At 37.5% G+C, this 12921-nt stretch overlaps 1 protein-coding gene across 1 annotated transcript; it reads left to right on the top strand.

Annotated features, from left to right (window-relative positions):
- The first annotated feature begins 1973 nt into the window (after nt 1-1973).
- LOC9660450 (LRR receptor-like serine/threonine-protein kinase FLS2) lies at nt 1974-3883 on the top strand. Its single transcript, XM_024660539.1, has 2 exons — nt 1974-2325; nt 2370-3883. The coding sequence occupies exons 1-2, from the start codon at nt 1974-1976 to the stop codon at nt 3881-3883; spliced, it is 1866 nt and encodes a 621-aa protein (XP_024516307.1).
- Nucleotides 3884-12921: the final 9038 nt, after the last annotated feature.

Raw genomic sequence — 12921 nt, forward strand, 5'->3', positions numbered from 1 at the left:
GAAAACAAGTGAGGATCTCAGCAATCATTGCAGTGTGGTAGCGACTAACATTGGAGGTGATTTGTTTGCACTACTCCATTCAAGAGGGCACAGGAAAACCGGAGACCACGTGTAAAGCCTAAAGTGAGTAGGAGCATTGCCTCGTGTAGTAGAATCACCACAGATGGGCAGCCTTGGTAACTCACCCATCCTCCCAACCATGTACATAGCACTAACAGTTGTCATGCACTCGCGTCTTTGTGGTAGAGACACCCATGAGACACTCCCATAAACACTTGATACTGAAGGGATGGAATAAAGATAAGTATAGCACTGAGATGGGTCTATCCCACCTCAGCTGAAATGCAGCCTCCTACTTGTGAGGCAAGCCTTTGGCAAAATACGTCTGCTCAGTACGTTCAGGATCCTCCCAGGGCTCGGCTTGCATTAGCTTGACCCCAGGCATATGATATCTTCCTGTATAGGGAGGATAGTCCGTCAAGCTCCTCGGACTGGCCACGTGTCACTTGGTGACACATGGATGCCCATGAGGTACTGCAACTTCCCCATGGTTCAGCTACTCCCCAGTGGTTGCCCACTTAGCCTTGCTTCATGTTGGGTCGGGTTGGTTGTTTCACAAACACTGGAAGAAGGATCTAGAAAATCACTAAAACTGGAAGGAATTTATTAATCAATATTTTTATGGTGGAATGACTCTCTCACCACAGAATCATTTGAATAGCACCACTATATAGTGTTTGTTTCACTTAAACTTATATGGTTTGTGAACATAATGATAGAGTTCCCAGTGGTAGTCCTCAGACGCATCTGATTTTTTTGGCGGAAGGGCTGAAATTGGCCGGGCTGCTTCAATGGCAACAACGGGCATCTTGGGCGGCTCCGGCGGAGCAGTACAGGGCCTTGGAGGACTACGCACCAGGAATGGCTGAGGCTTAGCTGGTATATTCATCTGTTGCTCCTTCTGCCAGTTGATAACATTTAGATTTCTTGTGCCTGACATTTTGCTCTGGATCCTCAGCCTCCTCAATCCTGCTCTCCACCTGCGCATGAGGCGAATGAAAATTAAGATACCGTCGAGATGCTTTTCAAACTCGCACGTTGCCATTTCTTCCAAGTATTTGAGCTTTTGGCCTTCGTAACCATCATCATATTCCATGCTAATAAAGTTGTAAGGCGCCCCTCCCTTGTTCGGATGCTTTTCCTTGATCCTTAAAAAATAATCGCTCCTCAGCTTTGTCTCCCATTGCTTCTCTCTTTCCTCGTATACTTTTTCATCTCTGTACGCTTGATGAGCTCCACGAAAAACCCTTTGTTTCTGAAGGAAAATTTCTGAAGGAAAATTTCCGAACCTTCCAATCCTTTATTACCTCTTGCTTCACTTTTCTCGCGTTATGTTCAGCTCGAAGCAATGAGTCAAAGTCTCTGTCCAACCTGCACTCATCCGGAGCATAATGAGTGCATTCTCGAGGCGGTTCCACAAGCTCCTTCGTTCTATACACGGTATGGCGCACAAATCCAAACGTTCTACTGGCCAGCCTCCGTTTCTCCAGAATGTCAAGGTCTTTTGCATTCATATGCTTGCCGCTGTCCGAAGTGACAATTGCAGCCATTTTCAACAAAGCTTATAAAGAAAAGACGCTTTTCCTCGCTTCCCGAAATTGAAGGAAGAGATAGCTGACGGAAACTTCCATATTGGACGGCGCGCCATGGATGAAACGGTTTTGCTGCCACGCAACCTAATCTCCAGATGATTTCCCTCGGCGCCTCCATATCAACAGCTTAAAACCATCTTACGGGTCAACCTTACCGTGGCTAGAAATCTCAATCCAAAAAGTAGGACATTATTACAAGCTGCCACGTATTACATTTTTATTGGCTAGTCAGATAGGATTTCCTGGAGCTACCAAGGGTTTGCTATGGGGCCCAGTGCTGCACTGATATTATTGGGATTTCTCACAGCGATCCAAGTCGCGATGTCAAGAATTGATGGATACAGTCTTAAGGACGCCCAGGCACTCGTTGCATTTAGAGCCACAGTCTGGTATGATCCACTTAATATTTTCGCCAGCTGGCATGTCACCGGCGTAGTAGGCGAGCATGCCTGTAACTTCAAGGGCGTTGAATGCGATAGAAACCTCTACAGAATCAAGTACGTGGATATTTCGGGGTGCCAGCTGCGAGGAATTGTGCCTGCAGTTCTTGGCAACATAACACTCGCTTGGGGATTCAACCTTAGTAACAATGAGTTTATGGGGCCTATTCCCAGAGGCTTTGGCAGAATGCCAAATCTCAAGTATCTTGATCTCAGCAACAACTTGCTTACTGGTAAAGAGCATTTGCAACACGCTGATCTAACGATTTCCTGGCAGGAGGCATGCCTCCCGATGTTGGTAGGCTGCGTTACGTAAGGTATTACAGCCTCGCAAATAACCTCCTCAGTGGCTCGCTCGGCTGGCTCAACATAACCTGGTTAAATCACCTCGACCTTTCGGGCAACAGTTTTAGGGGATCCATTCCGGTTACCTACGGTGCGTTGCTGAACAACATTAGTTATTTAAACTTGGCAGAAAACAAGCTCGTCAGTCGGATACCCGAAAACATTGGATACTTACCAAACCTTCGCTGGCTCGACCTTTCAGACAATAAACTGACCGGCAACATTCCTTACTCCCTCACCATAGCAACACAAATCAAGAAGCTAAGGCTCATGAACAACTCACTTTCTGGTAAAGTCCCAGACACGCAAACCATGCGATTGTTTGCCATGACAGCGTTTTTCCCCGGGAATGATGGACTTTGTGGATCAGTACTGGGTAAAGAGTGTAGTCCTTCGGGCTTGTGGAAGAAAATTGTGATGGGTATCTTTCTTCCAGCTCTCATACTTTCGGTGCTTACAGGAATCTTGCACGTCGTGAAACCTCCGGACGAGTATTCGCTGCGAACCATCAGGAGGATCACTGATAATTTCAACAACAACAAGATTCTCAGTGTGGGAGGCTTGTGGACAATTTACAAGGGAGTCTTTTTCAATGGTAAGACAGTGGCTGTTAAGAGGGTCCGTCCAGAGTATTATAACGGCGAGGGGAAACTTTTTGAAGAGGAACGCAAGTTCCTCAAGGCCATGAGTCATCCCAACGTTGTTAAGTACCTTGGAGCGTGCTCTACCCCGAAGCTCAAGGTTTTGGTATACGAGCATATGTCCAATGGAAGCTTGGAGATGCACCTACACAAGGAAAGAGCAGGCATTTCCAGCTTGTCATGGAGTTCGAGAATGGATATTGCTGCTGGAGTAGCTCAGGGATTAGCGTACTTGCATGGGGAGTGGAAAGAACCTCAAATGCATTGCGATCTCAATGGCAGCAGTGTTTTGCTCGATGACAAGTTCAACGCACGCATTGCTGATATCCGCTCAAAGAACGCCAGCAAACATTTCACTAGCCTAGAGACCAACATTGGAAGGTCAACCGGATATCATCCTCCGGGTGAAAAATGTGATTTCTTTTTTATGACTTGTTTCTCACTTATAATTTTGGCCTTGCATTTCAAGGGTGGAGCAGAGTATTCGATAACAAATGAGCCTACCCCGGAAGGCGAAGTTTTCAGCTTTGGAACTTTGCTTATGGAGCTCTTGACAGGAACAGAAGCGGCTGGTCCAGTGAAAAATGGTGTGAAAGGAGGGCTTCAAGGAATCATGGACAGAGCATTTCCCGATAATATCCAGTCTGTGCTCGACCCAGCTATACTAAATGGCGCGTCCCATGATCAAATTGTCCTGTGTACTAAAATTGCATTAGATTGCACAAGGACAAATCCCCAAGAACGACCCAAGATGGAGCATATTCTTGGCATGTTTGAGCGAGCATATTCTACCGGCCCAGCGTAAGCTTTTCTTTTTAGTTTTTCCGCTCTTATAGTTATTCGTAGTACAGGCCTATGCAATCTACGGCTTCATCGCTGCTCACATCCACTGAGACATCGAGGCTGCTTGGATGGCCAACTGTTTGGAGCAGCCTCACAAAAAATTTGCTTGGAATCAAGCCTATTTTGCCTTCGCTCAACCAGGTACGGATACCTTGAAATCCATGCAATGAAAAGCTACCTTGTAAAGTTGCTCATTTCAGCAAGACTGAGAAGATTTCTGCTTTCTGATGCTTTATCCTTTTATCTTTTCGCTAGATAGACTGTGAAAGAAAGGCTAGTCATGATTAGGAGCAATTTAAAGTAGAAGATAGCAAACTTAAGGTGGCACCTAAACTCTAGACAGTGCCTCAAGCGAGATCACACCAAGGCTATAGCTGCCTATATTTTAACCTCTTCCGTTTTAGAAAATGTTATTTGTGGCTTGTGGCAAGAGGTTGTTATAGCTGTCTATGGTACCCTTAGCCTGCTCAAAAACCCTCAAGCGCTGATGCCAAATGCATAATGGCTTAGTGTGATGCTCCACGCAAAAACTAAGAGTTGGAGTCCAAAACTGTCATGAATCAATGAGACATATCTGATGATGCTCAATTCTGGGTTGTCATGAAAGAAACGCCTCTGGAAGCGAGTAAATGCCACTCCAACCAAATCGATCTTATACCGAGCATCCACTGCCAGTGCCTCGTTTTTGTTTGGCTCAACCAGGGTGCCCATTGCAGTCTTTACATCCTTCTTGCTCACCTCCTTCCTGAGTCGTGAAATGTTCGAGTTGATGTTTTCATGCGGGTTATATCTTCTAAGAGAGCAGTGGTGTCGAGAGCAGCTCCAGTGAGGGCCAAGGATTGTGGGGCTGCAACAAGCAAGGGAAGGAGGCTGTGGTGACTATGGCAGTGACTAGAGGTGTATGCAGATTTTTCCTGTATATGAGTGTCTTAGGAGCTTTTTTTGTGGCAGATAGATGGAGAGGATATTGGGCAAGAAGGACATCTGAATATTGGGTTGGAAGTTGGAGGAAGTTGGTGCTTGTATTTTATTCCAGGGTTTTGGTTCCACAACAAAATTTTGAAATGTTACAAGATGTGTTCTGATTTTACACCGGATTTTAACGGCATACAGGCTGATATGAACAATACCTGATGGGAGCACTGGGCGTTCATGGCACAACACGGCACAACACATGTTAACTTTTATGTCTTTCTTTAGGTATGACATGCAGCACATTGAAAGATTGTGAAAGGAGTCTATGAAAAAGTGATGTGGTTCTACTTCTGTTCTACAACAGTCCATGGAGAAAGGGAATATTTCAACCCAAGAAACAGGATTCATATTCATTACTTGCATGCAGTACTCATTCACAAATTGCAGCACTGAACTTTCCAATGGGTGGATTGCCGGAACCTCCACAAAACATGTTTCTGCAACCATGGGCCAGGCTTTCTGTCCAGTTACCAACCTGAAAATTCATTTAGACCAGCCGAACAAACACCACCTTTAATTCCACCTCCAAGAATGCAATATTACCCTTTCGATCTACAGGATCATTTGTCCCTTGGCAACATAAAATCTATCCTCCGGGATCTCAAAAGAGTTAGAGACAAGGCTTTCTACCTGAATTCAGATGCAAGAACACCTTTGGAGCAGCGGTATGAGATGCATCTCAACCTCGTGCTACATAGTAGATGCCCAGAAACAGCCTGTGGCAGCACATGTGCTCAGCATCCTCCATCGCGATGATGTTGAGCAAGAGCCAGGTGCTCAGCTCTTGTATGCCTTGTAATTCCCATGAAAAACATAGCACAATCCTAGAAAAAAAAAAGAAGAAACACATAAACCATGTAATATAGCACAATCAACCAGTAAAAGGAACATTTGTAACCCCTAATACTCTAAACAGATAACTATACCAGTAGAGGGATGTGGATTCAACTTACATCTCAGACTACTTCCTTCTTAGCAGTGGCATCTTGCCAATACATCCTTGTCTCTTGAGGCATGGCAGATTGATTGGGATTGGAGCTGACAATTGCATGATCTTGATGGCCTCTCCAAGAGTTATCCTAGGCACTAAAAAATCTCTAGCACTACTGCATAACTCTTCAGCATTCTTGTGTTGGCCCAAAAGGCCATAGCTAGTTGTGGCTAAGAGTGGTGATAGTCCTTCTTTTGCCGCACCTCCATTTGCACCTGGGTGGATAAACCAGCCATCAAGTTCTCAGCTACCGTCTGTGGCTCTTACTAGGTGTTGGAGTTTGTGCTATGTTCATGGCTAGCTAGGAGTCACCTTCTTTCCAAGGTTCCTCACCACCCAACCACCCCCAGGCTACCTCAAAAGCTCCACTGTGCTGTCACTAGGGTAGGTTAAGTCCTTTACCCTAACATGCCTTAATATACTCTTGAGCCTCCCTTTGACCGATGTTGACCACGTGGTCAAAACTGGTGCCTAACAATTCTCCCCCCCCAACAAAGTCCTTATCCCAAGGACGAATTGTACCAATAATCACCCTTTCTGGGGAACCCTGCTCAAGCTCCTGGTCCATCTTCCATAGCCATATACATCAAGGAGGCATTGGGCCCATCACTCCGAGATAGTACACCTTTCAACTGGTGTACTATCTTTAATAAAGTTTACTAAAGTTTACTAAAGAATAATAGAATTTCTATTATGTATCTCGTTTTGCATTTAAAAATATACATAAGTAAATTTATCCAGATTTCTATTACATTTATATTAAACCTCATAAACTGGCAATAGAGAATAGTTCTAGACATATTGAGAAATTATAAATTGACCAAACCTAAGAAATGTAGAATAGTTACTTGCAACATATAAAGATAATGTAATTTTTCTATAAAATTTTTAATTATGCAATACTCTAAAAGCAATATTCAAACTATAGTTATATGGTGAGTGAGAACCACCAAATTCTTTATACATTTTATATACATGAAAGAAAAACTATCCCTTATTTGCTATTACTTGTGCCAAAAGTTTTGTTTTATTTGGGTATGTATAAAGGATCTAAAAAGCTGCTGGTGCTTCTTTTTTACTTTTTTGCTAGTGTATTGACAGGCTTTTATTTTTATATAATAGATAAATAATCTTAAAGGCTAATTGTGCCAATGTAGAAATAATACTGTGCCATGACAAATCATGGAAGATGAGGAAAGATAAAGTAAAATATCAAAGCTCTAGTTTACCATCCACCTGGAGATATAAAAAAATTTAATATTAATACTATTATGTATTTCAAAAGAGTAGGAACATCTTTATATTTGATTTCTTGCTTCAAATACACAATCCATTATCTGGTTCTGAACTAATAACCTTCTACAAGCCTAATATGAAATTCTTATATTTTAATATTCAAATTCACTACTTGAGCTCTGCATTATTATTAAACTCACTAAGTAAGTTTATACAAATTGCTACCATATTTATATTAAAAATCATGGAAATAGAGAATGGTTCTTGGTATCTAATAAGTATAAACTATCTCATATACATACAAATATGAAATCCATTTCATAGTAATATCTCAAAACATATCTACCTCTTATATATTTTCTATTGATCTTCTTGCTCATAATATTATTTAATTTTTCAGCATCTTTACATAGTTTTAATCTTTAGTTAAAATACTGACAAATATTTTATATAAATATTTTGTTATTTCTCTAGATTTTCTCTGCAATTGTATTATGTCAATCCCTGAGAGTTGTTACCTAAGCATGACTAAAATATCCAGTTTTTTCATAAGGCTAAATTAAGTTTAAATGACATACAGAAGTTAATTGTTTCAAAATAGAGCACAATTATGTGTTATATTTGCAAGATCCTCTGGAAAAGATAGAGTATAATTTTTTTAAAAAAATATAAAATATTAATACACCTCAAAAACCTTTCCAACCAGAATATGCTTTAGTATTAGATCATTATTACATTTTTTATATAGTACATTATTGAATTTTTTATAGAAATTAATCATTATATAATGAAACATGAAGTTATTTTATTTTATATTTACATTGTTGTATCAAAAATATAATTTGTGAATAAAATGTTATTAGTGCATTTTATCCTCTGTACTTCGTCATTATCCTATTTTAAAAATTAGAACGCTGAAACCGAAATTTTAAAGAATAGAAAATAAACATAAATTTAGGTCTAATATATTATAATAGACATCAATAATATAGTTCCATAAAAATAATATACCATTATATACATATAATGTAAATTAAAAAAATTTAAAAAATAAAAATAAATACAAATAAAAACAAATAAAAACTTTAAAAAGAACATATAGATAAAAAATTTATATATAACTAAATATTTGTTTAAATAGTAAAAAATAATAATTTATAATATTTGTACTAATATATTTTAAATTTTCTTCCATGTTCTCAAAAGAAAATCCTATATCTGATGTTGAAGTAAAAAACTTTTACTAGATAAATTTTAAATTATTAATTATGAATATAAAAATTTGTTTTTTAGTACTTGCTTACAATATTTCTACATTTTGTCATGTTGTAAACCCCATTTTTATTACCTCTATTCCATGTCCACTACCTAGATACCTTAAAAAAACAAATGCTAATGTGTAGCAATTTCTAATCAACACGCTATGTCTAAAACTTATGAACCACCATCACTAGAAGTATTATATTTGTAAATTTTATTTCTTTTTGGAAATAATATTTTATGTAAAATTTTTATGATGGTATAAATATATTTATATTATAACTAGACTTAATATATATAATCAAAGTAGAAATATTATTTATAGAACTTCACACAAATTATAAGATAATATAAAAGTATTATAATATTATAGAATTAAATATACACAGTATGATGTTATTAACTTTTGAGGGACTTCTTTGATAGTGGATTTAATTTTAACTCGATTTTAAATTTTAAATATTTAGAGTTTACTCCACATTAATATTTATTAACTATTTATATTTAATAATAATTATATGGAGAACATAGATTTACTCATAACTTTTCTCCATATAACTATTTTTAATGATGGACAACTTCAAGAAATGAATTTAAATATTTGGAAAACTGGATATATGAGAGACATTAAAATAAAAAACTATAAAAGATAAATTAATTGAAAGTATATACTCTATAAAAGTTTAGATATTTATGAAAGTCAGTTTCATCAAGATGAGCTAATGTTTCAGCTAATTTATGTATTACTTATCATTTTTTTGTCTAAGTTTTATATTTTTGAATATAGAGATAGTTTAAGTAGGTAAACATTTTAGCATATTCAGAAAGACCACTCAAAAGTTCTTTCTTGTTGTTATAAAGTTAATTATATATGTTGACATGATAAGTGAATGATTTTTAGTTTCTTTACTAAAAGAGTAATATACATGGCATGATTTATTTTATCATTCATCTTGAAGTTAAAATATCAATAGATTAATAAATATTTGTACATATAGATGTAATTATGAAAAATTGAAGCTCATCTAAAGGTATTTTTCAACATAATAAGAATTTATATCAATCTACTTTAAAACATTTACAGTTTATTTATTAAAATTATTATTTTTAATCGTTAATTCAGATACTATTCATCAGATTATATGAAATCTTCATACCATTACTGCACTTTTCTCAAACACTTTTTCCACTCTCTACAGAAATATAAAATATTAAAACTATTTTCAAAAACATTATATAAAAGCAATATATTTTAGCTGGGATTGATATTAGTTTTAAGATGAATGTTGTAGAAAATGCTAATCTGAAAATACACTTTGAACTCATAGCAATATTTTTATTTAATTTAGAGTTATCTTTAATATTTATGTTTATTAGTAAATTCCTTAGCATTTTTTAATGTAATTTTATATAACTATTTCATTTTAGTATTATATATTATATTTTAGTTTATCCTATAATGCTAAAATTCTGCTATATTGCTACAATAATATTATAATTTATAATTTATATGAATATATTTGTATTCTCATGTTTTTATGAAATCTTCGTTTTCTCTAGATTAAAATTTTATGTTTTTTTATCATATCTTTTAAATTTTATTAAACTTCGATTTTAATTATGAACTATAAGTGCTATAAATTGGCTATAAACTAATGTTGCACCAACTTTTCATATATTTTTATTATTGTGAATATTCAAGTGAAATGACTATAAAATGATGATTAACATACATTACTCCCTCTTTCTATTTTATTCTAAAACCTTAACATGATTAATGGAATCACAAGTCCTCAATCATCAACCATTTTGGAGGTTCTGGTACCATCTAGGCTTTTCAGAGTATTTACTTAATAAATATTCAGTTTTAAATGGTGATTATTCAGACAACAGTCATGCCCTGGCATGGAATTGAAGAGAACTTGACATTCTTCCAAGTGATCTAGCTTCTGGGCCTCAACAACAATTGGTTATGCTGATGCATGCTTCTAAAAAGCCTCCATACAGACCCATTACCAAACACATAGATTTTCCTGCTCATTGCTTAGGATCCTGCTGCTTCTCTTTGCTCTTGTTAGCTGTAAAAGCCTGAATTCAAATACTTTATGATTTGAAAAGTACACACAAAGTGGGAACGCTGGGTTGTATTCCACCACCTGTATATTTTCGTAAAGAAATATCCCTGTCTGGCCATGAAATATTTCATCAAGTTCAAAGCAGTAACATTGTAGTGACTCACCTGCTAGATACTCCTGTTAGGGAGCTGAATATCACATCACCAAGAATAAGAGAGTACTTTTCAACTTCTTGTAATACAAAAGTGCAGTCGAATTTACCACCATGGCCAGCAACATCAATCAAAACACTAAAGAAAATCTGCACAATGAAAATCAAGTAAACACACAAAATGAAATTAGATTGCAAATCATTACCTCATCTGGTTTCACATGTTCTTCCTTCATGTCATTGTAGATGGAAAATGACTGCTGCATGCATGAACAGCTGCTGTATAAGGCTCCAGGGATCCTCAGATTCCACGCTTGTGCATCATGGTGTTAACTACGGAGTTTCCCTGAAAAATTTAGCTGTCACAACAAAGCCACAGAAATCATAAAAACCACTTACATCTCCTGCTTTTGAGCATGCATCCATGAGCAAACACATTATGGCATGATTTGGATCTATAGGACTTTCAGACTTCAACTCTGTGAAGACCTCGAATGCTCTTTCACTGCTCCTGACCGAAGCTTTGATTAGCTACTTGAAAATGACTCAATCGGATTTTATTTTCTGTCTGACAATGGATTACATAAAGTTGCTGCTAATTGTTGAATCAAATGACGTAAACCTTTGAGAGCATGATCCTGTAAATTCCAAAGCATTAGCGAGCTTGCCAGTTCGGGTGCAGCCATCGATGATTGCTCCATATGTAAGAAAGCTGGCTTTAACACCAACACTTTCCATTTCACGGTAAACCTGCGCTATAACCGAGTTACTCAATGAAGGACAGGACCAAAATTTCTTGCTTGAAAGATAAGATCCATCTTAAGAGCTGTTGAACAAAGTTGAGATTAGTGTAGAATCATGCAGTCTGGCTTACAACCAGCTTGTTTCAGCGCCTAAAAAGCTCCAAAACCCCTACACCTGGCATCCCATGTCATGTCAAAACAAGTACTTCAAAACCATAAAAAAATGCTTAATACCATTCACGTTGCAGCAGACTGAAAGAAGCATATTATATCAACAGTCCCTTTGCATAATCAAGCTATGTACTCGACATAAACCATGGAGCCTATAGGTGGCCTGTTGCAAGTCATCTCTTCTCCTCCAGTAATCCTGCTAAGCAATAAGCAACAAGTAAGCAATGCAAAGCTTACACCATATCATTCACTGTTAACTTTCACAAAGGCTGGCTTAAATTCCATGCTTGGCAGACTCTGAATCATGTAAATATGTGGTAGTTATTCCCTCTGTCCCAGTAGAGAATTTTCCTCCTCTTTAGTGCTACTAATATCAGATATAAAATCAGGTGTGTGTGAGAGAGAGAGAGAATTTACAATGGATCGCCACTTCACTCTTTTGTTTTTTTTTTTTTTCTCATTTAGAACATTTTACTCTTCCCTCACTGCACCAAAAAGGCTTGCAATTTTCAAAAGCAGCGTGTGAAGGTACAGTTGAATACCCATTCTTTGTGTGGGTGGCAGCAGTGTGATAATGTCTAGGGAGACAAGATCTTTGTCTTTTTTGTGCCAGATTATAACAGCTTAGGGTTTGCTTCTTATTTTTTTCATTGGTATCAAAGTACCATATTTTGTTAGGAAGGGTGGAGGAATTAGATATACATTTTGATTATAAGTGACTAAATTTTTCATTCTACTTTAGTCACTTTACCACACCTTTGACCACTTTGAGAAGTCTCACTCACAAATTCTATAGGTCCTCATCCCAACTTGAGGTATTTGCTAAGTCCCAAAAGTGAATTTAATGCCACACTAATTTTGCATTTAGTCCAAGTTCTCCATGTGTCCAAGTCCCACCTCAGACACCCAATGGTACCACTAACATCCCAGCCTTCTACTCTAAAGCTATATACATTCTCACTGTTTTATTAGTAGTCCAATACCATTTGTACCATGATCCTATCTTTCCAAAACTAGACCATACATCATGAGTGGTATGGCCACTCCTTAGCCTTTTTGGAATGCCCCAAAGTATAAGGGAACACCATCCCCCAATATCCCTTCTTTGATCCCCACCAAATCGCTCTCTATCCACAATAATACTTGCCAACACCACCGTTTAGTCAGGGCCTAAAAGCCTTTACTAAGTGCCACTAACTTTTGAGACTTTCTCACCATATAACCATACCCTTGGTTACTAGGCAAGAGGGCCACTCCTCTTCCTTTCCACCATTAGGGACTTTGGGATAATTTTTCAAAACACTTTGCCCAATGTGAGCCTTGTAGATACTCTCCCCAGCTTTTGCCACTAGGGTTCCTTAGGCATGTGGCTAGAGCAAGGTTCTGACTTGGTCTCAA

Source organism: Selaginella moellendorffii, unplaced genomic scaffold, assembly GCF_000143415.4.
Source record: "Selaginella moellendorffii unplaced genomic scaffold, v1.0 SELMOscaffold_75, whole genome shotgun sequence".
Classification (NCBI taxonomy): domain Eukaryota; kingdom Viridiplantae; phylum Streptophyta; class Lycopodiopsida; order Selaginellales; family Selaginellaceae; genus Selaginella; species Selaginella moellendorffii.

What these genes read in the sequence shown, in the direction of transcription:
- LOC9660450 (XM_024660539.1), top strand. Translation starts at nt 1,974, where the DNA reads ATGTCAAGAATTGATGGATACAGTCTTAAGGACGCCCAGGCACTCGTT. An exon ending in CAGCAACAACTTGCTTACTG is followed by an intron (nt 2,326 to 2,369) that starts GTAAAGAGCATT and finishes ATTTCCTGGCAG; the next exon opens with GAGGCATGCCTCCCGATGTT.